Raw genomic sequence first — 22,942 nt, 5'->3', positions numbered from 1 at the left:
TAACCATGTTCAGGATTGGCAATTTCTGAAGTGTAGACAAGGGATCATCATCAGTGCTTCATTTTTTTTGAAAGGCAATGTGTAGTTCTCGTTGTTACCAAGAGACCTTTCAACATGTAAACCATTAGAATAGAAAGTTTGTCACAATAGTTCTCCCATAAGGCCATTGATTATTTATGTTTCCTAGCCAAGAAAGGCTGGTTTTCGAGGCTCAAGAATCTGAGGTGAGGAATCCTTTATTTTTTATAGGAAAAGGACCAGGCATAACTCATGTAGGGAGCTGTGCTTTGTGACTTCCAGTGATGGTACTAGGACTGCTGCTGGCTGTGTGCCTCTTAGGCTCGGAGATGCCAGTGGCCACAAGAGTGGAGCAGCTCATCTGAGGAACCCGCTAAGCTGAAGGCTTCTGACTATTTTGACTAAGTCTCTTGGCATGTTTAAGTTGGATATTAAGAAAAACTATTTCATTAGGAGGATGGTGAAATGCTGGAATGGTTACCTAGGGAGGTGGGGGAATCTCCATTCTTAGCGGTTTTAAAATCCAGCTTGAGAGAGCCCTGGCAGGGATGATTTAGTTGGGGTTGGTCCTATTTAGAGCAGGGAGTTGGACTAGATGACCTACTGAGGTCTTGTCACAGTCTAGTTTTCAATGATTTTGTGTCAGGGTTTACTGACAGGAAGCTGCTTCAGCCCACACGAGTAAGGGTGACACTTACCAGTTAAGTTTTCACGTCCCTAGTTTGAGGTACCTCTGATGGGGATGTGAATGACAAATCAGATAGTCGACTAAAGCAAATGATTATCAGATAGTTGACACACTAGTTGACTAGTAGCTCCCCCTCTTATTGCCTCTATCAGAAGATCAGCAAGTGGGTGGGAGGAGCGGAAGAGGGGGGTTAGGGTTAGGTTAACTTCAAAGCCCAAGCTCCACGTGGAGCCTGGGGCCGGAGCCTGGGGCCAGACCCTGGGCTCCAGGCAGCACTGCTGCTTTGAAACACTGCGGGCAGCCCGGGGTCTGCAGGTTTGAAATGCCACATGGAGCCTGGGATCATCTAAGGACTCCCCCGCTGACCCCAGGCTCTTATGCGGCACTGCCGCTTTGAAATGCTGCAGGGAACACAGGGCCAGCAGGGGACTGCTTGAGTCCTCTGCTGGTCCTGTGCTCCCCGCAGCACTTTTGCCTTTGAAGTGTAGCAACAGCCTTGGGGCTGTTGCTACACTTCAAAGGTGGAGGTGCTCTTCTGAGCTAATCAAATAGTTAACCTCAGATAATCTAATCTGTATCTCCCAAGTTAATTGGGTGTTGTGGCACAACAAAAATGCCTCTCTTTTTAGCATGTATTTCACATAATACATTATTGAATATTTGATTAAGCAGTTTCCATTCTTTCTGTCTTACATCACATGCATAAACAAGTAAAAGAAAACTGCAAGATTTCTGGGTCAAGCTAGAGAGGTAAAGAAACCAAACACCTCCTCATTAACTAAAAATTGAGAATGGTTCAGACATAGATAATTCTGCCTAAAATCAGAGGTAATTGATCTCTTCAATCTTCTGTTTCTCACAATAGCATATGTTTTGTTACTTCATGCCATGCTTGATCAAATACAGGTTGAACTTCTCTAGTCTGGCACACTCAGGACCTGACCGGTGCTGAACCAGAGAATTTGCCAAACCACAGGAAGACAACATTGTCTAGAAGCATACCAATAATTCCACTGCTTATTGGGCTTTAGAAGACATTTAGGGGTAAATTAGAGCTACATGACAGTACAGAACACTGAGAGCCAAGACTGGTGGCTGTAAACAAACTTCATGGTACTGGGGGATACTTAGCCATACCCATGATAAGTGGACATCCAGCTAACTAAAATCATGGAAGCACCACCAGTTCCCTGCTACGCTGATAAGGATGTTAAACATGGCGGCTTTTCAAAGGACAATGCTGCACAGAGCCTGGGCTTAGGGTCATCTCCGTGCCGTGTTGCTTTGAAATGCTGAGACAGCAAGCTGGGTGGGGAGCAGGCAGGGGAGGAATAGACTAGTCCTTACTCTGATAGTAATTTACATCCCTAGGGTAGATGTACCCTTGATTATTTGTATTAAAGATTAATTTCTCTTTTGCCAAATAGTTTTTAAAAAGAGACAAATGTGACCTTGTATAACTGGCTAGCCAGTTTCATTCATATTAACTGGACAAATGGCAGCAGATTGTCTGAGGCCATAACTTTGTATTGGCACAATAAGTTGTATCTTGTTGAGAACAATGCTACAACTTGGAACTATCCAAATCATATCACTAAATGCTTACGATTTAGTGATAGAATGTTCCTTTATTCACTTCTTTTGTCAAAATCTGTCCTAATTTTTCTGTGTTCTCTTTGAGCTTATTGATGATAATGGCATGATTGCACATGCACAAACCATGTAATTGTGCTAATGCCCTAGGGGCCAAATTCTATCCCAAGCCCTTATTCGTATTGAATCGTAATATACATACTTATACATGTCAGTTAGATTATGTATGAAGTAAGGTACTGCTATTTAGTATGAATGAGGGGAGAGGGCCTGGGCTTTAATACCTGATGGTGCTCTAATATTTTCCGTAACCTCATAGTATGGCTTGTTAAAGTGGTCTACCTTTTTTCCACTTCACCTGTGTTGTAAATAACACTAGGGGTACGTCTAGACTACATGCCTCTGGCGACAGAGGCATGTAGATTAGACTACCCGGCATAGGAAAATGAAGCGGCGATTTAAATAATCGCCGCTTCATTTAAATTTACATGGCTGCCGCGCTGAGCCGATCAGCTGTTTGTCGGCTCAGCGTGGTAGTCTGGACGTTCCGTGGTCGACGACAAAGGCATTTGTCGACCTCCCAGGTATGCCTCATCCCTGGGAGGTCAACAAATGCCTTGGATGTTGACCGCGGAGCATCCAGACTACCGCGCTGAGCCGACAAACAGCTGATCGGCTCAGCGCGGCAGCCATGTAAATTTAAATGAAGCGGCGATTATTTAAATCGCCGCTTCATTTTCCTATGCCGGGTAGTCTAATCTACATGCCTCTGTCGCAAGAGGCATGTAGTCTAGACGTACCCTAGGTTACTACGTAACTGAATTTCAAACATCTGACTTGTTATGTTTGTATTCTGTATCTGTGCTCAGACAATTAAGTTATTAGTCAATTATTCAGTTTCACTTAGTTTTTCAAAAGTTTCAGAGAGGTAGCTATGTTTGTTGTTTTTCTAAGTGTTTTCTATAACAGACTAGTAGTCCTGCAGCACCTTCAAGACTAACAAAAAATGTAGATGGTATCATGAGCTTTCGTGCACACAACCCACTTCAGATGAAAATAGTAGTTTTTTAAATATTTGCATGATGTTTGAATTATAAACACTGCGGGGCCTGGGATTTTTAACATTTTTCCATTGAAATTTTAAAAAGTTCACGTTATGCAGCTAGTTAAATTGACATTCTTATTTGCTCCATTACTTTCCTGATTGTTCTATATAGCAGCCATAAAATTTGATAAGTCAGGTCACTTTTCTTTGCTGTAGCACAAAGCTATAAATGACAACAGAGACAATGGAGATGTCCACAGACTTTGGAAGGCAGCACTGTATGTTAGAACATAAGAACATAAGAACGGCCGTACTGGGTCAGACCAAAGGTCCATCTAGCCCAGTATCCTGTCTACCGACAGTGGCCAGCACCAGGTGCCCCAGAGAGGGTGGACCGAAAACAATGATCAAGCAATTCGTCTCCTGCCATCCCTCTCCAGCCTCTGACAAACAGAGGCCAAGGACACCATTTTATCCCCTGGCTAATAGCCTTTTATGGACCTAACCTCCATGAAATTATCTAGCTTCTCTTTAAATTCTATTATAGTCCTAGCCTTCACAGCCTTCTCTGGCAAGGAGTTCCACAGGTTGACTACACGCTGTGTGAAGAAGAACTTTCTTTTATTAGGTTTAAACCTGCTACCCATTAATTTCATTTGGTGTCCTCTAGTTCTTCTATTTAGGGAACTAATAAATAACTTTTCTTTATCGGCCCTCTCCACACCACTCATGATTTTATATACCTCTATCATATCCCCCCTCAGTCTCCTCTTTTCTAAACTGAAAAGTCCCAGTCGCTTTAACCTCTCCTCATATGGGACCCGTTCCAAACCCCTAATCATTTTAGTTGCCCTTTTCTGAACCCTTTCCAAGGCCAAAATATCTTTTTTGAGGTGAGGAGACCACATCTGTACACAGTATTCAAGATGTGGGCGTACCATAGTTTTATACCGGGGCAGTAAGATATTCTGGATCTTATTTTCTATCCATTTCTTAATAATTCCTAGCATCCTATTTGCCTTTTTGACTGCCGCTGCACACTGTGTGGAAGTTTTCAGAGAACTGTCCACGATAACTCCAAGATCTTTCCTGATTTGCCATAGCCAGATTAGCCCCCATCATACTGTACGTATAGTTGGGGTTATTTTTCCCGATGTGCATTACTTTACACTTATCCACATTAAATTTCATTTGCCATTTTGTTGCCCAATCACTCAGTTTGGTGAGATCTTCTTGGAGTCCCTCACAGTCTGCTTCTGTCTTGACTATCCTAAACAGTTTTGTATCATCTGCAAACTTTACTACCTCACTCCTTACCCCTTTCTCCAGATCATTTATGAATAAGTTGAAAAGGATTGGTCCCAGGACTGACCCTTGGAGTACACCACTAGTTACCCCTCTCCAATCTGAAAATTTACCATTTATTCCTACCTTTTGTTTCCTGTCTTTTAACCAGTTCGCAGTCCAAGAAAGGACCTTCCCTCTTATCCCATGGCCATGTAATTTACACAAGAGCCTTTGGTGAGGGACCTTGTCAAAGGCTTTCTGAAAATCCAAGTATACTATATCTACTGGATCCCCCTTATCCGCATGTTTGTTAACCCCTTCAAAGAACTCTAATAGATTAGTAAGACATGATTTCCCTTTACAGAAACCATGTTGACTTTTGTCCAATAAATTATGTTCTTCTACATGCTTCACAATTTTATTCTTTACTATTGTTTCAACTAATTTGCCCTGTACTGAAGTTAGACTTACCGGTCTGTAATTGCCAGGATCGCCTCTAGAGCCCTTTTTAAGTATTGGTGTCATGTTGGCTACCTTCCAGTCATCAGGTACGGAAGCCGATTTAAAGGATAGGTTACAAACCACAGATAATAGCTCAGCAATTTCCCATTTTACTTCTTTTAGAACCTTTGGATGAATGCCATCCGGTCCCGGAGATTTGTTAACATTAAGTTTTTCTATTTATTCCAAAACCTCCTCTAATGACACTTCAATCCGGGACAGTTCCTCAGATTCATCACCCAAAAAGGACGGTGCAGATTCAGGAATCTCCCCAACGGCTTCAGCCGTGAAGACTGAAGCAAAGAAATCATTTAGTTTCTCCGCAATTGCTTTATCTTCCTTGACTGCTCCTTTTATAGCTCGATCATCTAGGGGACCCATAGGTTTTTTAGCAGGCTTCCTGCTTCTAATGTACTTAAACATTTTGTTATTTCTTTTTGAGTTTTTGGCTAGCTGTTCCTCAAAATCTTTTTTTGCTTATTACATTTTTACACTTGATTTGACAGTGTTTATGTTCTTTTCTATTTATCTCACTAGGATTGGACTTCCACTTCTTAAAAGATACCTTTTTGTCCCTCACTACTGCTTTTACATGGTAGTTAAGCCACGGTGACTCTTTTTTAGGTCTCTTGCTATGTTTTTTAATTTGGGGTATACATTTAAGTTGGGCCTCTATTATGGTGTCTTTAAAAAGTTACCATGCAGCTTTCAGGGATTTGGCTCTAGTCACTGTGCCTTTTAATTTCTGTTTAACTAACCTCCTCATTTTTGTGTAATTCCCCTTTTTGAAATTAAATGCCAGGGTGCTGGACTGCTGAGGTCTTCTTCCCACCACAGGAATGTTGAATGTTATTATATTATGGTCACTATTCCCAAGCGGTCCGGTAACGGTTATATCCTGGACCTGATCCTGCACTCCACTCAGGACTAAATCGAGAATTGCCTCTCCCCTTGTGGGTTTCTGCACTAGCTGCTCCAAGAAGCAGTCATTTAAGCCATTGAGAAATTTTATCTCCGCTTCTCTTCCTGAGGTGACATGTATCTAGTCAATATGGGGGTAATTAAAATCCCCCATTATTATAGAGTTCTTTATTTTGGTAGCCTCTCTAATCTCCCTCAGCATTTCAATGTCAGTATCGCTGTCCTGGTCAGGTGGTCGGTAATATATCCCTACTGCTAATTTCTTATTATTGGAGCATGGAATTACTATCCATAGCGATTCTATTGAACATGTTGATTCACTTAATATTTTTATTGTTGGCGTGCCATGTTGAAGGCTATTGTCATAACCACACATTAGAAACTTCAATTTTTTTAAAAGACAGCTTTGGTTCTTTTGAAATTGATATCATTGGGTCTCCCTCTCAAGAAAGTTTCATACTCAGAAAGTCTGAGTGAGCATCTACATCGGTGGTCTTCAGCCTTTTTAAGCATGAGATCACTTTTTGAATTTAAGTGCAATCCGCGATCTACCTCAAACCCAAATTACCTTTCCCCTTCTTCTTTGTGCCCCTTCTCCGAGGCCCTGCCCATGCTCACTCTGTCCTTCCTTCCTCCCCCATTCAGTGTCCTTTCATCAGGCAGAAGCAGAGGCTTTGGGCACTGGCTCTTGTCTTGGTATAAGGGAATTTGGAGTGTGAGAGGGTCTCTGAGCTGAGTCTGGGGCAGGCAGTTCGGATGCAGGAAGAGATTTAGGGTGCAGGCTCTGAGTGTTTGGGTCTGGGGGCCCGGAGCAATGGCAGGGGCTTGTAGTGAAGGAGAGGGTTCGTGACTGGGGCAGGTGTTGGGGATGCTGGCTCCAGCTCGACATTGCTTATCTCAGGTGGCTCCTAGGTGGTGGTGCAGTGGGGCTAAGGCAGGCTCAGCCCTGCCCTCGCCCTGAACCACTCAGAAGCAGCCAGCCAACTGCCTCCATCCAAAGCTCTATTGTGTTCCCTCCTCCTGTTCTATGAAGATAGAATACAGGATGCAGGAGGTGACACCCTAACATCAGCACTTCCTCCTTTCCCTTCCCTGCTTTGCACAGCAAGCAGGAGGCTGGAGGGGACAAGCTTGAAGGCAAAGGGCAAGAGATGCACAGCCATGGGAGGGGTAGCTGAAGTGCTGCACTTGAGAGAACTCTCGGCCAGACCAGTCAGGATCACCTATCACCGGCTCCGAGATCTACCGGTAGATTCCTGTCTATTGGTTGGTGACCACTGACATTGTTTTAAGACCTGTGGATAGTCTAATCTAATGTTTTATGGCCACTTGAATAATCTAATATATAAAGGAGAATGTTTGTATTCTAATAAGTTGGACACTGTAAGAGCTACCACAACCAAACTTTGCATGGGATAACCTCTTATCCAGGAGACGGTTTTAAGGTACCGTGGGAGGGAAGAGATGAGAGACTGACGCCTCTCCTCAGGGCTGCATGGAGCTTGGCAGTGTGGGGAGAAGCGGCTTTCTGGGGGAAGCAGCGCTGCCAATCACTCACTAAGGCCGGCGGAGAGACAAGGAAGCAGAGGGTGGCCTCGGGCGCCGGCGACAGGCACGTAGCTCCCTTCCTCCCTTCAGGCTCCTCACCTCAGTTATATCAACTGTCAACTTATATTTCAACAATGTATACTGACAAAGAGCAAGGACAGTCACTTAAAGTAGTTGGAATTGATTTGGAGACATCTTGCTTTTCACATGGACAACTCTGTTGCATGTTCAACAGTTGGAAGTGGAAAAAAATTGTACATATTTGTTAAGAATAATGAAACAAAATATAGTTTACAATAAAGTTTTTTACAATAACATGTAAAATTGGTTGTTTTATACTTTTTGTATATTTTAATCCCTATTGAACTCAGTGCAATTTTTCTACTATTCACAGAATGATAATGGACTGCTGTTTTTCTAAACTTTGTTCCTCCACTTTCCCGAGCAACGCCGGATAACTCCTGCTAGTTTGAAATAAAGTTCCATTTACCCCAGGTTTTTCCAGCTCTATTAGCAACTTCCTTGAATACAACTCTGAAATCTTGCTAATTAGTGAATTTTATATCATCTGTATTGAGTGTTTGATGCACCTGTCATGGTGTCTTAAGTTACGAATATTCAGATGTAAGGTTGCACTAATATCGTCCAAAGGTTTATCAACTGTCTGCTCTTTCATGCTTCATTTGCTTTTTACTTTTTTCTTTTCTTTTCTTTTTTTCCTCTTATGCTTATCATTATCTGCCGTTGAGAAAGGATGTCGTCTCTTCACTGGGGGAAGGCTTTTGTGAAAAGGTGGGTTTTGCATTGTGTTCTGAAAACAATTGAGCTTAAGCTCAGTCAAGTCTCGTGCAGTAAAGTGTTTCACAAGTAGGAGGTTCTGTGTTCCTTCCTTAACATATTCCTGGAGTCAGAATCCCCGTAAAGCTGTCTCCCTGGATTGGAAATTGAGAGATGACTTTTAAGGTAGCCACCACGCCTGTGCAAGAACATCTTAAAGATTAAGACTTTGGATTGGGGCACTGCATGTATCAAGACATTGAAAAGGGGACAATCCTGTGATCAGGATTTCAGGAGATATATTTTAATACTGAGTGTGCTAAAGAATTCCTGTGGGAGCTCTGGTTAGCCAGTCTCTCTAAGTTTCCCATCAATAGGCCAATGCAGTAGTTTCTTAACTGAGTATGAGATGAGGATAAAATCATTGTGATGCTCCTATAGTGAATGTCAAAAAAGCATTCTATTTCTTTAAAGTGTGTATCCAAATGTTTGATCCAACAATCATTTAATATTTTTGAATGGTTAATTGTTAATAAAAACCTAGAGGGGGTTAAGATATTGTTTCATTTGTGACTTTTTAAAAGTTATTAAATGGCCACCGCCTGCCCTTCACCCTCTGGTTTGAAGGCTACGGCTGTTACAGAAACCCTGACTGGAGGAAAAGCAGTGCGCAGAACTGCATGTGTGAAAAAACAAACTGCTTTTCCAAGGATAAGTTGTGTGGGAGAGAACTGAGAATTTGCTTGTTGTGGTGGGTTAAGTGTGTTGAAGCAGTTGGTTAGGAAAGCAGCTTGTGATCTATGCTTCTTGCCAGGGGAAGTGGGAAACTCCCATCAGCAGGATAGGAGATATTGTACTACTACTCTTGCTTCCTCAGCTTTCCCGATCATTCTTGAACAAGCAGTGATTTTCTAGATCAATTGCTGTACCACACCTCTGCTTCTTTGGGAATGTTTTGAATACATGGTAGAGGAGATTCCATGTCTTATTTTTTTCCCGATGTATGGTGACATGGTCTAGCAGAAGGGACTTTGGCTGATTGTTATTAAGGATGTTAAGAGGTGGGTAATTGACTAATTGTGTAGTTGATACAATTTGTATTGACTATGTGATTAGTCAATAAGGGAAGGGACCGGCTTGCACTGGTCCAGGAGCTACCTCTGCTGCAGCACTGCAGTTTGAATGCAGTAGGAGCTGGGCATGCAGGCAGCCTGGCTCCTACTACATTTAAACTGCAGAGCTGCAGCAGGAGTAGGTCCCCGACGGGCTCAAGCTGGGACAGATCTGTGTCCACTGCAGCTCTTCATCTTAAATATCATAAGAGTTGGGCTGCTCTTACTACATTTAAAATGCATAGCCGCAGCAGTCCTAGACCAGCGCAAGCTGGGACTGAGCCAGGTATGCTCAGTCCCGGCTCGTGCCGGGTCCAGCAGCCTCTGCCTGTGACCAGCCTGGGCTGCCACAGACAGGGGCTGCTTCACGGCAGCATCCCCTGACAGCAACCAGCCTCAGACGCTGCAAACAGACTGCTTCAGCAGTAGCCCTTGTTTGTGGTGGCCCAGGCTGGCTGTGGCAGAGGCTGCTTCATGGCAGCTTCCCTTACCCCCCACCTTCCACTCCTGCCTCTGATAGAGGCATCAGTGTGTGTGGGAAGGCAGGTGGCACCATAAAAAAGCCAGTTTCCCCCAGCATCAGTTCCTATCCCCCACCACCGCTGCATCTGTATCAGAGGAAGCAGCAAGGAGAAGGAAGCGAGTAGTCGACTCCACTACCCGATAAGCTTAGGCTTATTGGGTAGTTGACTGCTCAACTACTCGCTTACATCGCTAATTGTCGCCTTGTGCTGCCCTGATGATTTCTGTTATATACAGTGACAGAAGAGTTTGTGCAACCCTCATCTTCAACCACAGAGCGAAGGCTGGGGCTACCAAAAAAAATGAATAATTATATTCTCAAACACAATAAAGTATTTTCATAATAACTCACCATGAGAATTTAGTAGCCATTCACTTTATTTTTTAAAAAAGGTGATGACATTAATGAGAATTATCGCTTAAAGGTGTGCCTTGTTACCATTATGCTGCTGTATCATCTCTCTCTCAAAAAAAATTGCATCCTAATTTAACAAGTTCATTGAAGTTGCTGTGTGGAAAATTGCCTTGGTTGAGAAAATGAAAGGTAGTGCAAATACTTCAGGAAGATGGAATTGAAGAATAATTACTTTTTCATATGAGTGGTACTTATTTATTTGTTAGTGTTTTACAACGCTAACAGGGTCAAATAGAAACACAATTCTTTGGTAATTGATATCCCTATTATAGGGCCTTTTGCATTGTACCTGTACAGTGTCAGGCCCTCTGTTGCTCTGCCATCAATTGCACAAGCAGAAAGAGATCTCATTTTGGAATTCATAAAAATTACAGATGTCTATTCCTAGGGGGAATTCTGCACCTTTGTGAATATGCAGAATTTTTGTGTGTCAGATTTCTTTGTTTCTCACCAGAAAAATTACTCCTAGAGCAGCTGAGGGAGAGAGAAATCACTAATAGGTGAGGTGGGGCGGGGGAAGCTCCAGCCAGTGACTCCTTCCCACATAGAACCCTTTCACGCTATATCTAGATCCCCTGACACTGATCCACTCCACTTGGATCCTGCCAGGCTGAGCCTGCTTCCCATACCTGGTGTCCTTGACGCAGAGGGACAGGAGATATTTATGGAACAGGCCTGGACCTTTTGCTATGTCTGAATCAGGTGTCTAACTGCTGAGTCAATTTTATGGGGAGCCAGTGATCTGTTGTCCCCACTGGCACGCTGGAGTCTCCACATATATTTATTGACCAATAAAGTTTGCAGAATTTTAAAATATATGCAGACTTTTAAATTTTTGGCCCAGAAGTTCAAGTACATTTTCTAACTCAGTGTTGCATCCAACCCAGGAGAATCCCATATTAAGACTGATCTTGACAGCAAGAGAGAGGAATTGATCACTTACACTTAAACAACCACTAATGTTAGTTCTGTGATTGACCAGTTGTTTTGATTGTATTTGTTATGTTCAAGCACAATAAAGTCCATACCAGTAATATGAATATACTTGGTGCTGTAAATGGTCCAATTCACAAAGCTGAAAACAGATGAGCCAAATCAGTTGCAGGAGAGAATATAAACAAAAAATTGAGTGTGATAATTATGAATTGTATAAGAACATTTTACTAGCTGTCCGAAAAGCCATTATTGAAAGAGAAGGCTCCACAGTTTAAAAACAGCTTTTCTTAGAGGGGAAATTGATATATCAATAAACATATTGAACAGCTAGAGTGAAAGCAGTGAATATAAGCTAGAAGTTAGGAATTATAGAAGATTGATAATGGGGAAAAAAAGGACACCTGTGGCATGCAGATTTAAGGAGTTTCTTAAATATATTGGGAATAAAAGGAATCCTAATAGTGGTTTTTGTTCTTTACTAGTGGAAAACGGTAGAATTCTCAAGTGTTGTAGGAGTATTTTTGATCTCTAGTTAAGACAAAGCCCAGCTGATGTTTGTCATACGATATTGAAAAACTTTTCTATTCCAATAATAACATCCTCCTTAATTAAATAGCTGCTACTAAAGTTAGAACCTTTCTAAATCTGCAACCCAAGACAGCTTGCATCCAAGAGTTTTGAAAATGTTGGCTGAGTTTACTGGACATTTATGGTTGCTTTTCAGTAAGTCTTGGAACACTGGCTTTCTTTCTGTCTGCTTGAACAAATCAGGCAAAATGATGGACATAGGACTCAATCAATGAAGAACTGAAAGACAGTAACATATAATGCCTATCAGCAGAAGTTTATGAAAAATAGAACTTGTCAAACTAGTTTTTTTTTTTTAAATGAGATTACAGGTTCATCGATAAATATAATGGTGTTGATAATGTTATAGTTAGGTGTCATGAAGTTCCAAGTCAGATGCCTTATACAGCCGTGATTAAGAAACTGGAAGGATTCAAACTCAACATTATAAATATTAAATGGATTAAAAACTTGTTTAATGACAGGACTTGAAGTAATTGTACTGAAGGAATCATTATTGAACATGTGTTTGTAATAGTACCCCTCAAGTATTACTACTTTGGCCATATGGTATTTGTTTTTTATCAATGATCTGAAGATATAAACTCATTACCAATAAAGTTTGCAGATGTTGCAGAGATTGGGAGTGGGGGACTAATGAAGAGTACAGATCACTGATACAGAGCAATCTAGGATGCTTGGTAAACTGGGCTCAGGCTAACAATGTGTGTTTCAATATATAATACATCCAAATGTAAGATCATACACTTTGGCCTGCATTTTTTGTTTCTTAATTATAGGAGAGGAAACACTATTCTCCAGAAACACACTAAAAAAAGACTTAGGGCATCTTTGTGGTTAATAGCAGAATGAGTTGTGCCTGGTGTAATGCCATTGCCAAATGGGATAATGTAATTTTTGTATGTATAAATAGGCTTATCAAGTAGGAATAGGGAGTTATATTACCTTTGTATTTGGCACTGGTATAACTTGTAAGGGAATGTTATGTCCCGTTCTGGTGCTTATAATGAAGAAGCATGTTGATAAGTTGGAGAGGGTTCAGAAAAGAGTCACAAGAATGATTAGAGATTAGAAAGCATACCTTATGGTGACATTCAAGGAAATCAAAGGGTGACTTGATCAGTACCTACAGGGGGACCAGAAATCTAGTAATAAAGGGTTCTGCAATCTAACAAAGGTATAACAAAATCCAGTAGTTGGAAGTTGAGGCTAGACAAATTCAGACTAGAAATAAGGCACGGCTTTTTAATAGTAACCATAATTAACCACTGGAACAATTTTGCAAATTTGTGATGAATTCTTCATCCCTGGAGATGTTTAAACCAAGATTGGATGTTTTTCCAAAAGATACACAGCTTAGACCTCCCTCATGTGGTACCTTTGGGATTGGACTTGTCCTGGATGAGGGATTTTGCTGGACCAGGAAAGGTCATTTCTGGCCCCATTGCTGCCATCTCCTTCTCCTTCCCCTCTCCCCCCCCCCCCAAATGCTTCCTGGCTCCTGCCCCTTGCAAGCCCAGCTGAGCAGTGTGCTAGCCCCCCCCTCCTCCCTACAGCCCAGCTGAGCCGCACTCTGCCTCCCCATTGTGCTGAGCTCTCCACCCCTCACCTCCACAGTGCACCAGGATCCTGGAACATCTGTGGTCCTTCTGGACCATGGATGTTGCTGAATCAGAGAGCTCTGGTTTATAGAGGTGCAACTGGTATTCTAATTTAACCACAGGGTTTGGACTTATTTCAGAGAAGAATTTCGGCATGTGTTATGTAGCCCAGACTAGATAATCGCAGTGATTCCCTTCTGTCCTTAAAATCTATGAATGCACTAAATTTGAATGAACTGATTACTCAAATGTATTGAATCCTCCTTTCCAGTCTAGAGTTCTTGTGTGCATGTTAACACTAATACTACAGGCAGTCCCCGGGTTACATGGATCCGACTTACCCGGATCCCTACTTACAAACGAGGTGAGGCAACCCCGCACTAGCTGCTTCCCCCCAGCAGACCAGGGAGACGCAAAGCTAGCACCCCCCTCCCCAGCAGACAAGGGAGACAGAGAGCAGCTTTTCTCAGCAGACACCTCAGCTTGAGAATAAAGGACTGAGGGAAGTGAGGTGTGGGAGAATAAAACTGAGCTCTGGAGAAATGTTTGGCTAGAGTTTCCCTTACAATATGTACCAGTTCCGACTTACATACAAATTCAACTTAAGAACAAACCTACAGTCCCTATCTTGTACGTAACCCGGGGACTGCCTGTACTTCAGAATAAGCAGTTGATACCAACGTCTTGAAACAAATACCACTATGATAGAATTTTATAATTGAACTTCTGACTATTAGCAGCTATTTTTCAGGATAATTGAAGGTCTCTTTCTAAAGTTTGTGCTAGACAAAAAAAGTATTTCTGTTGGTATTGCAGCAGTTTTGTTACGGCAAAGATTTCACTTGCAGATAACAGTTAACCAATTATATATATATATTGTTGGTTCCTTGTCATGGGAAAGAGCTAATTGCACCAGTGAGTTCAGGATATGGTTAATCAGAAAGTTGAAGAAAAATGGACAAAAAGGTAAAAAAAAAAAAAAAATTCAGCAGAAATAGTTTCCCCTTTTTTTTCCCAACTAACTCTTGCTTTGGAAGCATTTTAAACACTCTGAGGTGGCAGCAAACTCCACCTGTGGAACAACTTCTTTAGAACAACCCTACTCTTTCCTATGTGACCCAGGGTGCACAGGCAGCCCTCCCTGAAAATGCCAAGGGCAGGGCAGACTGCAAAAGAACAGATTCTCCCACATGGGAAGTTATTGTTAGATTCACCAATCACAGGCACAAATTGTGCTCCTTGTTCCCGGCACTGGTTATCAGGAAGCTAAAGAAAGAAATCACACAGCCCTCATTGTTGTATTCCAGTTCCCTAGCTCCTGGTCAACACCTAGGTCCAATAAAGTGAGAAGTTATTTGTAATTCTGCTCTTTATACAGACTGTTGTTCTGGACTCTAGTGGGCCAGCCACATTACTACCAGGTCAATATTGAATTAGATCTTACCCGGCATAACACTTTGCCAACCAGTTCTTTAGTATCAAAAACTAAAGGTTTACTAGGAAAGGAAAGAACAAGAAGAGCTTTGTTAAATTGTCAAAACAGTCAGATACATACATAAAACTTGAATCATTATATCAGATTATTAGCTGTATTGGTGAGTTTGCTGGCTTGAAAGTCCCTCTGGAACACATCCAAAGTTTTCATGGGTCATTCACTCCTTTGTTCAGAGCTTCGATTTGTAGGGAAGATACTGCAGAAGTAAGACATAGGATTGAAAACTAAATGGATAAGATGCTGTTGGCTTTTATATCCTTTACCATATGGCTTGCATTTCCTATGACCCAAACAGACTTGCAGCACATGAGGAGCAGTCCCTTGTTCACAGACCTGTCCTTTTATGTCCTGCTAACTCAATGGGTGTACTTCTGCACTGCCTTCAGAGCTGGGTGCCAGAGAGCAGCCACTGCTGGCTGGATGCCCAGCTCTGAAGACCATGCATCTAAAGCAGCAGTGCAGAAGTAAGGATGGCAATATCATACCATGTCACCCTTAGTTGTGTGCTGCTGGCAATAGCTGTGCTGTCACTGCTGGGATCTCAGGCATCACTCTCCAGCTCTCCTGCTCTGAAAGCAGTACCACTGACAGCAACAACTCAGAAGTAAGGATAGTAGCACCACAGGGCTCTTCTCTCCCAATAGCCCTGTGGAAGGACCCCCCCAACTCCTTTGTGAGTCATGATCCCTACAGTTACTACACCATTACATTTCAGATTTAAATAGCCAAAATATTGAAATTTATTATTTTTTAAAATCCCATGACTATGAAATTGACCACAATGGACTGTGAATTTGGTAGGGTCCTAGCGATATGTAATATTTGGAACTTATTTTTGTAATTGATACACTTGTTTTATTTAATACTATTTATCTTACACATGTATTATATCTTTATCATAGCACACCTCTCATGGAGAAGGACGTCAAGAAGTTTCCTCTCGAACTGGACGCTCTGGAGCTCGCTGCAGAAATTCTATAGCTTCCTGTGCAGATGAGCAACCTCATATTGGAAATTACAGACTTCTTAAAACGATTGGAAAGGGGAATTTTGCGAAAGTAAAGTTGGCTAGACATATCCTTACTGGCAGAGAGGTAAAAAGCTTTTTTAATGGTGTAAAGCATGCTCTATTACACTTAGTTCTGAAAGCACTCTTTAACTAGTGTTATGTGGAGTCCAAGAACAACATGACATTTTTTTTATTAGAAAGAAATGGATAAACCTCCAAAACTTCACTTTCCAGAAAATGCATAAAAATGTTGAAAGCAAAAATATAGTAAACTAAGTAGTTGACTTTTAGAGTTAGATACAAAATGCTATTTTATACTGGATTTTAAGAAATATTTGTTAGCAATTCATTGGCAATTCCTCAAGATTGAAGATGATCTTTTGCATAGGGTTTTATTTTTTACGGTGACTGAGGAATCCAATTCTTGAACTGTGAGTCATTGGCAAACATTGCAAGTAGTGTTGAAAGTCAGGGTTGGCCTATGATTGCTGAGTAACAGCCATTTGTCCTTTCTTTTCTGGCATCTTTCTGTATCCAGGGCCAGGTGATTTTTCTCAAATGTGGATGTTCCTTTTCTGACAAGTTTTTGCCACTTAACCCTATCCTGAGCTATTATCTCCCAATATGCTGTGTCAATGTCACATCTCTTGAAGTTTATCTTGAGGATGTCTTTAAAACATTTCTTTTGGCCTCCCCATTTCCTTTCTCCTTTGGAGGTTTGGGTGTGCAGCAGTTGTTTTGGAAAGTGTATGTTGGGCATGCACACACAGTGCCCGCTCCACCTCAGCTAGTGCTGGATAATCTGTGCCTCAACACGGAAGATAATGGCCTCTCTGAAGATGCTAACATTAGTGCAGCTTTATGTTGAGATCTCCTGAAGAATGTTCTGGTGCTGGTATTCCAGGTTATTCAGGTGTTCCCTACAGGTCACCCATGTCTCTCAGACATAGAGAGTTGGGATTATCACAGCTTTATAAACTAAAAGTTTAGCATGTGTTCTGAAGTACCTGTTAAGTAAACAAATAGTACTAAAATTTGCTAGAATTCCTTTGTATATGCAAACAAAGGCAGAATATATAGCATTTATAAGCTTTTTAAAGCAGGGACAGTCTTTTTGTTATGTGTTTGTATAGTGTCTTGCACAGTTGGGGCCCCCCTTTCATTCCCATAACTGGATTCCTAGGTCTACTGCAATACGTTAATAAATAACAATTTACATCTAACGGTACCTCTCTGTAAATCTATCTATATATTTTAGCAATGTGCATCTGTCTGAATCTGTTCAAGAACTCCTAAATGAGAAGAGCTAGGACCACCAAATTTGGTATGCAGCTTTCTCTTATCCTAACTTAAAGCAATTGTTTCTCATAAAATGGAAAGGAAGGGATTTGGTAGGAGGAACGGTTTACACTGTAGAATGACCACATGGGAGCAGCAAGTGCCCCAGCAATAAACCACTGGCAGGCAGGACCCGACACTCTGGTCTGCCCTAGGGAACAGCTGCCAGCCACTGTGCAGCCCCATGCCTTCAGGCTGGGCCTAGGGAGTGCTGGTGGGGGGCCTGTACATGCCCCCACCTGCCTCAGGGATGGGCCCATGGCATGCCAGCAGGAGGCCTGCTTACTACTAGTAAATAATTTATTTGCTACAGAAGGTGTTTTGTGGTGTTGTATCGTTGTTACCAATAGCTAGTTTCAGTCTTCTGCAAGATACGTTTTTCTTTTTCAGCACTTTTTGACTTGGTTGGATGGGTTTGGAATTGGGCATTGTGAGGTTGAACTGACCCCTCTCAAAAGTCAAAATTTGCAAGAAAAACCAAATTGTTGAATGCAGTAATATTGGGGATGAATACATGGCATTTCCACATCTGAGTCAATACAGAACCAAAAGAGGTAGTGGAGGTTTGTCATCTCTCGGATGGGGAACAGGAAGTGTGGGGGGTGTGTGTGAGAGTGAGCGCGCGCACGCGCATCTATCTCCAGGTTATTGCTGGTGTCCTGACTAACTTCCAAGTTGGGTAATTACATTCTGACTACTTCAGTTTGCATTGCAGTGTCTCCCCACTATCCATCCAAGATATATTCTAAAAAAACATGGATAGATAAAGAAAATATTGAAAGCCGTGAATTTTTTTCCCCATGGCTGACTTCCATTTGTGCAAATTTTTTTTGCACAACTTAAAAGCAGGTAATGGGAGGGACTTTTAACACATCAGTTCCTACAAGCAACAATAACTTTAGTGTGAGACCGATGTATACCGGAGAGACTTATAGTGGGGATGCCCTGTAATATTTTGTGTGCTAAACTGTTAAATGTGGTTTAGAGCAGAGATTCTCAAACTGTGGTGTGTAGGCTACCTGTGGTCTGCGGATAATTCCCTTCAAGGTTCCAATCTTGGAAGGTTTTTTGTCTGAAAATGAGCTGGTTCTTGACAAAAATAATGACATCAAAGAACATCTTGTTGCACTTAAGCAATAGTTTGAAGATTGCTTTCTGGTAGAAACTGAACCAAACAAAAGGACACGTAATCCTTTTGGAATTGAAATCAGTGAGCTGCCCTCTGGTTTGTCCAATAAGGCACAAGAGTGCTTATTGGAGCTTTCTTGCAACAAAACATTATGGTTAAAATGTAAAAGACATTTCCTAATTGAGTTTTTGATTCAAATAACAGGAAAGTAACTAGAACTTGGGGGCAAAACAGTGCATTTTTGGATACCATTTGCTACTATGTACCTGTGCGAGACAGTATTTTCTTCACTTATTGCCCTCGAGTCCAAATACAGAAGTAGGATGAATGCTGAACCTAACCTTAAGGCTAAAGTAGCATTTGGAAAAATCATTAATTGGTTCACCAAGACCAGGAGAAATTTTCAAGTGATTCGTGGTGGGGAAAAAATTTTTGAGAACCACTGATTTAGAGAATGTGTATGCCTTGGACTCCAAAAATTTGATGTAGCATGTGACAGACACAGAATGAAGATTACCTTTTCCCCCATGGTGTAAATCTTTGTTTAACCTCAGTTCATGATGTTACATTTTCTGAAGAACGTAACTTTTAACAACAAAAGTTAGGGAGCATCATAATTGTGTATAACGTAGGTAATTTTAGGATTAAAACAAATGACACCCCTCAAAATTAGGGATACTTAAGAGATTTGTTGTTGTAAAATTAGTGTATAAAGTACTTTGAACTATTTCGGGAGGAAAGACAACATATAAATATGAGAATTCATCATCCTAATGAATGTACAGGCAGTCCCCGAGTTACGCGGATCCGACTTATGTCGGATCCGCAGTTACGAACGGGGCACTTCCTCTCCCTGGTCTCGAGCAGACCAGGGAGAGGAAGCAAAGCGGCGGCGGAACGCGCGGCCAGCTGACAGCCCAGACGCTTCTGGGCTGTCAGCTGGCCGCGCGTTCCGCCGCTCTGCTGTGCTCCGCTCTGCTCCCCCTCCCCCTGATCTGCAGGGGGGGGGGAGCAGAGCGGAGCACGCGGCCAGCTGACAGCCCAGATGCGTCTGGGCTGTCAGCTGGCCGCACGTTCCGCCGCTCTGCTGTGCTCCGCTCTGCTCCCCCTCCCCCTGATCTGCAGGGGGGGGGAGCAGAGCGGAGCACGCAGCCAGCTGACAGCCCAGATGCGTCTGGGCTGTCAGCTGGCCGCGCGTTCCGCCGCTCTGCTGTGCTCCACTCTGCTCCCCCTCCCCCTGATCTGCAGGGGGGGGGGAGCAGAGCGGAGCACGCGGCCAGCTGACAGCCCAGACGCTTCTGGGCTGTCAGCTGGCCGCGCGTTCCGCCGCTCTGCTCTACTCTGCTCCCCCTCCCCCTGGTCTGCAGACCTGGGGGACGGGGAGCAAAGCAGAGCAAAGCCACGGAGCCCGAGGGCAGCAGGATAGCCACGGCGCGTCTGGGCTGTCCCGCTGCCCCCATGCTCCGCCGCTTTGTTCCGGACGCCTGTGGTACAGCAGCTGGGGCGCTGCCGGTTGGTCCTGTAGCGCCGCTCTGGGTGCCACTGGACCAACCCAGCAGCACCCCAGCTGCTCTGCCCCAGGTGTCCCCTAGTCAGCAGCTGCTGAAAATGACCAGTGGCTGACTACAGGAAGCCCCTGCCCCGGGCTTCCTGGAATCAGCCGCTGATCAGTTTCAGCAGCAGCTGACTTGGGGATGCCTGGGGTTCTTAAGTTGAATCTGTATGTAAGTCAGAACTGGCGTCCAGATTCAGCCACTGTTGAAACTGATCAGTTTCAGCAGCGGCTGAATCTGGACGCCAGTTCCGACTTACATACAGATTCAACTTAAGAACAAACCTACAGTCCCTATCTTGTACGTAACCCGGGGACTGCCTGTATAGTCATAGATGCCATGTCTGAATGATATCCCCCAACAGTATTGCTCAGAGGTGGTTTTTTAAGAGAGAGATTGCAGCTATTTTTGTGATCATATATTAGCTATTTTGGTCAGTGATGACTTCTGAATGTTAAGAATAACATTCAGTGCTGTTGGTTGCACTGTGCCTTCTTGCTGTCTGTGAGAGATGCAGTGAGTGAAATCCTGATTTCTAGTATAAGGGGTAAAAACATTACAAACTAATTGACCTTTGAGTCGTATCTTTCCATAGCGTTTTTGCATTTTGTGTAAAGTTTAGTATTGCCACAGTGAAAATACCTATGTGCACTTGAGTTCTGTATTTAAAAAAGCCCCCAACTTTCCTCATAATGACTGAAGAACTAAAGGAGAAAAAACCCTAATTGTTTGTTAAAATATACAGGTTGAAGTTAGTTACTAAAATGCTATAGAGACTTTTTGACAAATTCTATATTTTTTTTAAACTGTTCAAATACAACAGACCATAATGAGCCACATTCTGAAGAGTTCAAAATAAAACTGGGGGTTAACATATATTTTCAGAACGGTCTAGGATGATGCCCACTTCCAAGTCCCTTTAAGAAATAACTGAGGCTATATCTACACCGCAGGTTTTTTCCAGGATACCAGAGGTATCCTGGAAAAACTCTGCCACATTCTCTTTTTTATTTTTTTTGCAGAAGAGCAGACGCACTCTTTCGGAAGCCCTGTCTTCCTCCTCCTACAAGGAAGGAAGGGCTCTTCTGAAAGAGGAGGCTCTTCCAGTGTAGATGGGCCAAAGTTGGGAAAAGCTTCTTCCGAAAAAACTGTCAGAAAAAGGTGGGGTGCAATTTGCGTACCTTTTTCCGATAGATAATTGTAGTGTGGACATAGCCTTATGCGCTTGTCATTTAAATGATATAGGTGCTTTTAAAAATGTTAATGCTAGTAGGTCCCAGTGTGTAAATTTATTCCATGTTGATCAGCATCCTGTCAAAGAAAGAATAAAGGTATGTCATCTGTTGTGAAGTGACACAATAAAGACCAGCCTCTCCTTTGTGTTCTCCTAATTGCAAAGAAATCTGTTAGGATCAGAAGTTTCAAATTAGAATACCTAAACATATTAGCAGAATAGTCAAAATTCATTCCTATTTGACCACCAAACATAAGAAGTCGTCTTATTTTAAGGAAGATCTCCTTGCTCCCATCTGACAGTTCAAGAAAATAAACTTATATTTTAATTTGGAACGACCATGTTCTCAGTTGTAGATTTTTGCTGGTTGCTTTGGTTTGGTTCTGTTCCCAGAATATTTATGAAAAATTTCCTTGTAGCAGCCATCAGGGAGAAAGAGATCCATTTCTGTCTCCTCCCAGACAAGCATCTAATCAGGGTACAATCCAAATACATAGCAGAAGACTCTGGAGAAGCATGGCTTTGTTCTTAATCAGGAAAAGTGCCAGTTGAGTCCTCTATAGATGATTCAACATTTGTGACTAAAATAGTGATGATACAGGTAAGCATTTGTGTCTCAGGAGAGACAAGGTAAACTAAGAACGCTAGCTTGACTGGTTGGCAGTTTCAGATCAGTGTTGTTATCCATTTGTTGTTTTTTCTGGAAATGTTTTCTTCAGTGGAGCCAGGCTCACTGAGACTTCTTCAAAGCTTTTTTTCTATACCATGTTTGATCTTTTGTACAATATCAAGTGCCCAGCATCTATGTTCAGTACTGAATTCACTCCACTAGAACCTGAGGTGCAACAGATTCACAGAAAATCATGACTGAAAGCTGGCCTAGAAGGTTGCAATGCTGATTGAAAAAACTAGAGCAGTCGTGGATTTCAAAAGAGAGAAGGCCCATTATAGATAGCTGGAGCGTAGCATGATGTAGTATTGCAATGCTTCCAACCATTAATAATGATTATATGTCAGTTTAATGAAGAAATAGTTGCCACGACTTGCTTACTTGTAAGGCATTGCAGAGGAAGCATAACTGTAGCCCCTTCTGAGTAGAAAGAACCAAAGAAGTTTAAATGTCATTGAAGAATGGAGCGTCAGAAGGAAGCTAGATCAAACAAGGTGAAGGCTTTTTTCTGCAGGTTTCCACAAATCTGACAAGAACATTTTGGTTCTCCAGTGGTAGTCCTGGTTTGCTTCCCTTCATTATCACGTTTCTCTTAGATATTTGCCAAATAGAAGGACCTAAAGTCAAAGCAACGGATATCCTGGCTCCAGGGTTCTTGTATGCTTTTTATTTGTCACTTTCCTCTTATTGAGGATGAGTCATTCTGTGAAGAGGGAGAAAACTAGTAATCCTAGTGGCACCCCTTAGCCAAAGAGACCATGTTCTCCCAACCCAGTCATTTTAATAAAGAGATTTCCCTTGTTTTGGGTACACTGGAGAGCTCTTTTATTTCAAACCTAAGCATTTTGCATGGTAATTCTTGAAAGAGATGCGCACACATGCACACACAAAATATTTGGAGAAGTTCATTTCCACTTTTCAAACCTCAGTGATTCCTTTCTGATGTGTGAGAGCACGGCTGA

At 42.3% G+C, this 22,942-nt stretch overlaps 1 protein-coding gene across 4 annotated transcripts in view; it reads left to right on the top strand.

The window, feature by feature from the left end:
- MARK3 (microtubule affinity regulating kinase 3) overlaps window positions 1–22,942 on the top strand; it is a 114,402-nt gene that overhangs the window by 3,975 nt on the left and 87,485 nt on the right. For 3 of the 4 annotated variants that reach the window (XM_006130994.4, XM_006130993.4, XM_006130992.4), the window contains exons 2-3: window positions 8,355–8,393; window positions 15,950–16,141. In XM_006130994.4, the coding sequence (XP_006131056.2) occupies window positions 8,355–8,393; window positions 15,950–16,141 (231 nt within the window). The remainder of the gene's footprint in view (window positions 1–8,354; window positions 8,394–15,949; window positions 16,142–22,942) is intronic. The other variant, XM_014577463.3, reaches the window with a different exon arrangement.

This window comes from Pelodiscus sinensis, chromosome 4 (assembly GCF_049634645.1).
Source record: "Pelodiscus sinensis isolate JC-2024 chromosome 4, ASM4963464v1, whole genome shotgun sequence".
NCBI classification, from domain to species: domain Eukaryota; kingdom Metazoa; phylum Chordata; order Testudines; family Trionychidae; genus Pelodiscus; species Pelodiscus sinensis.
This window is presented reverse-complemented; position numbering and strand designations above follow the sequence as displayed.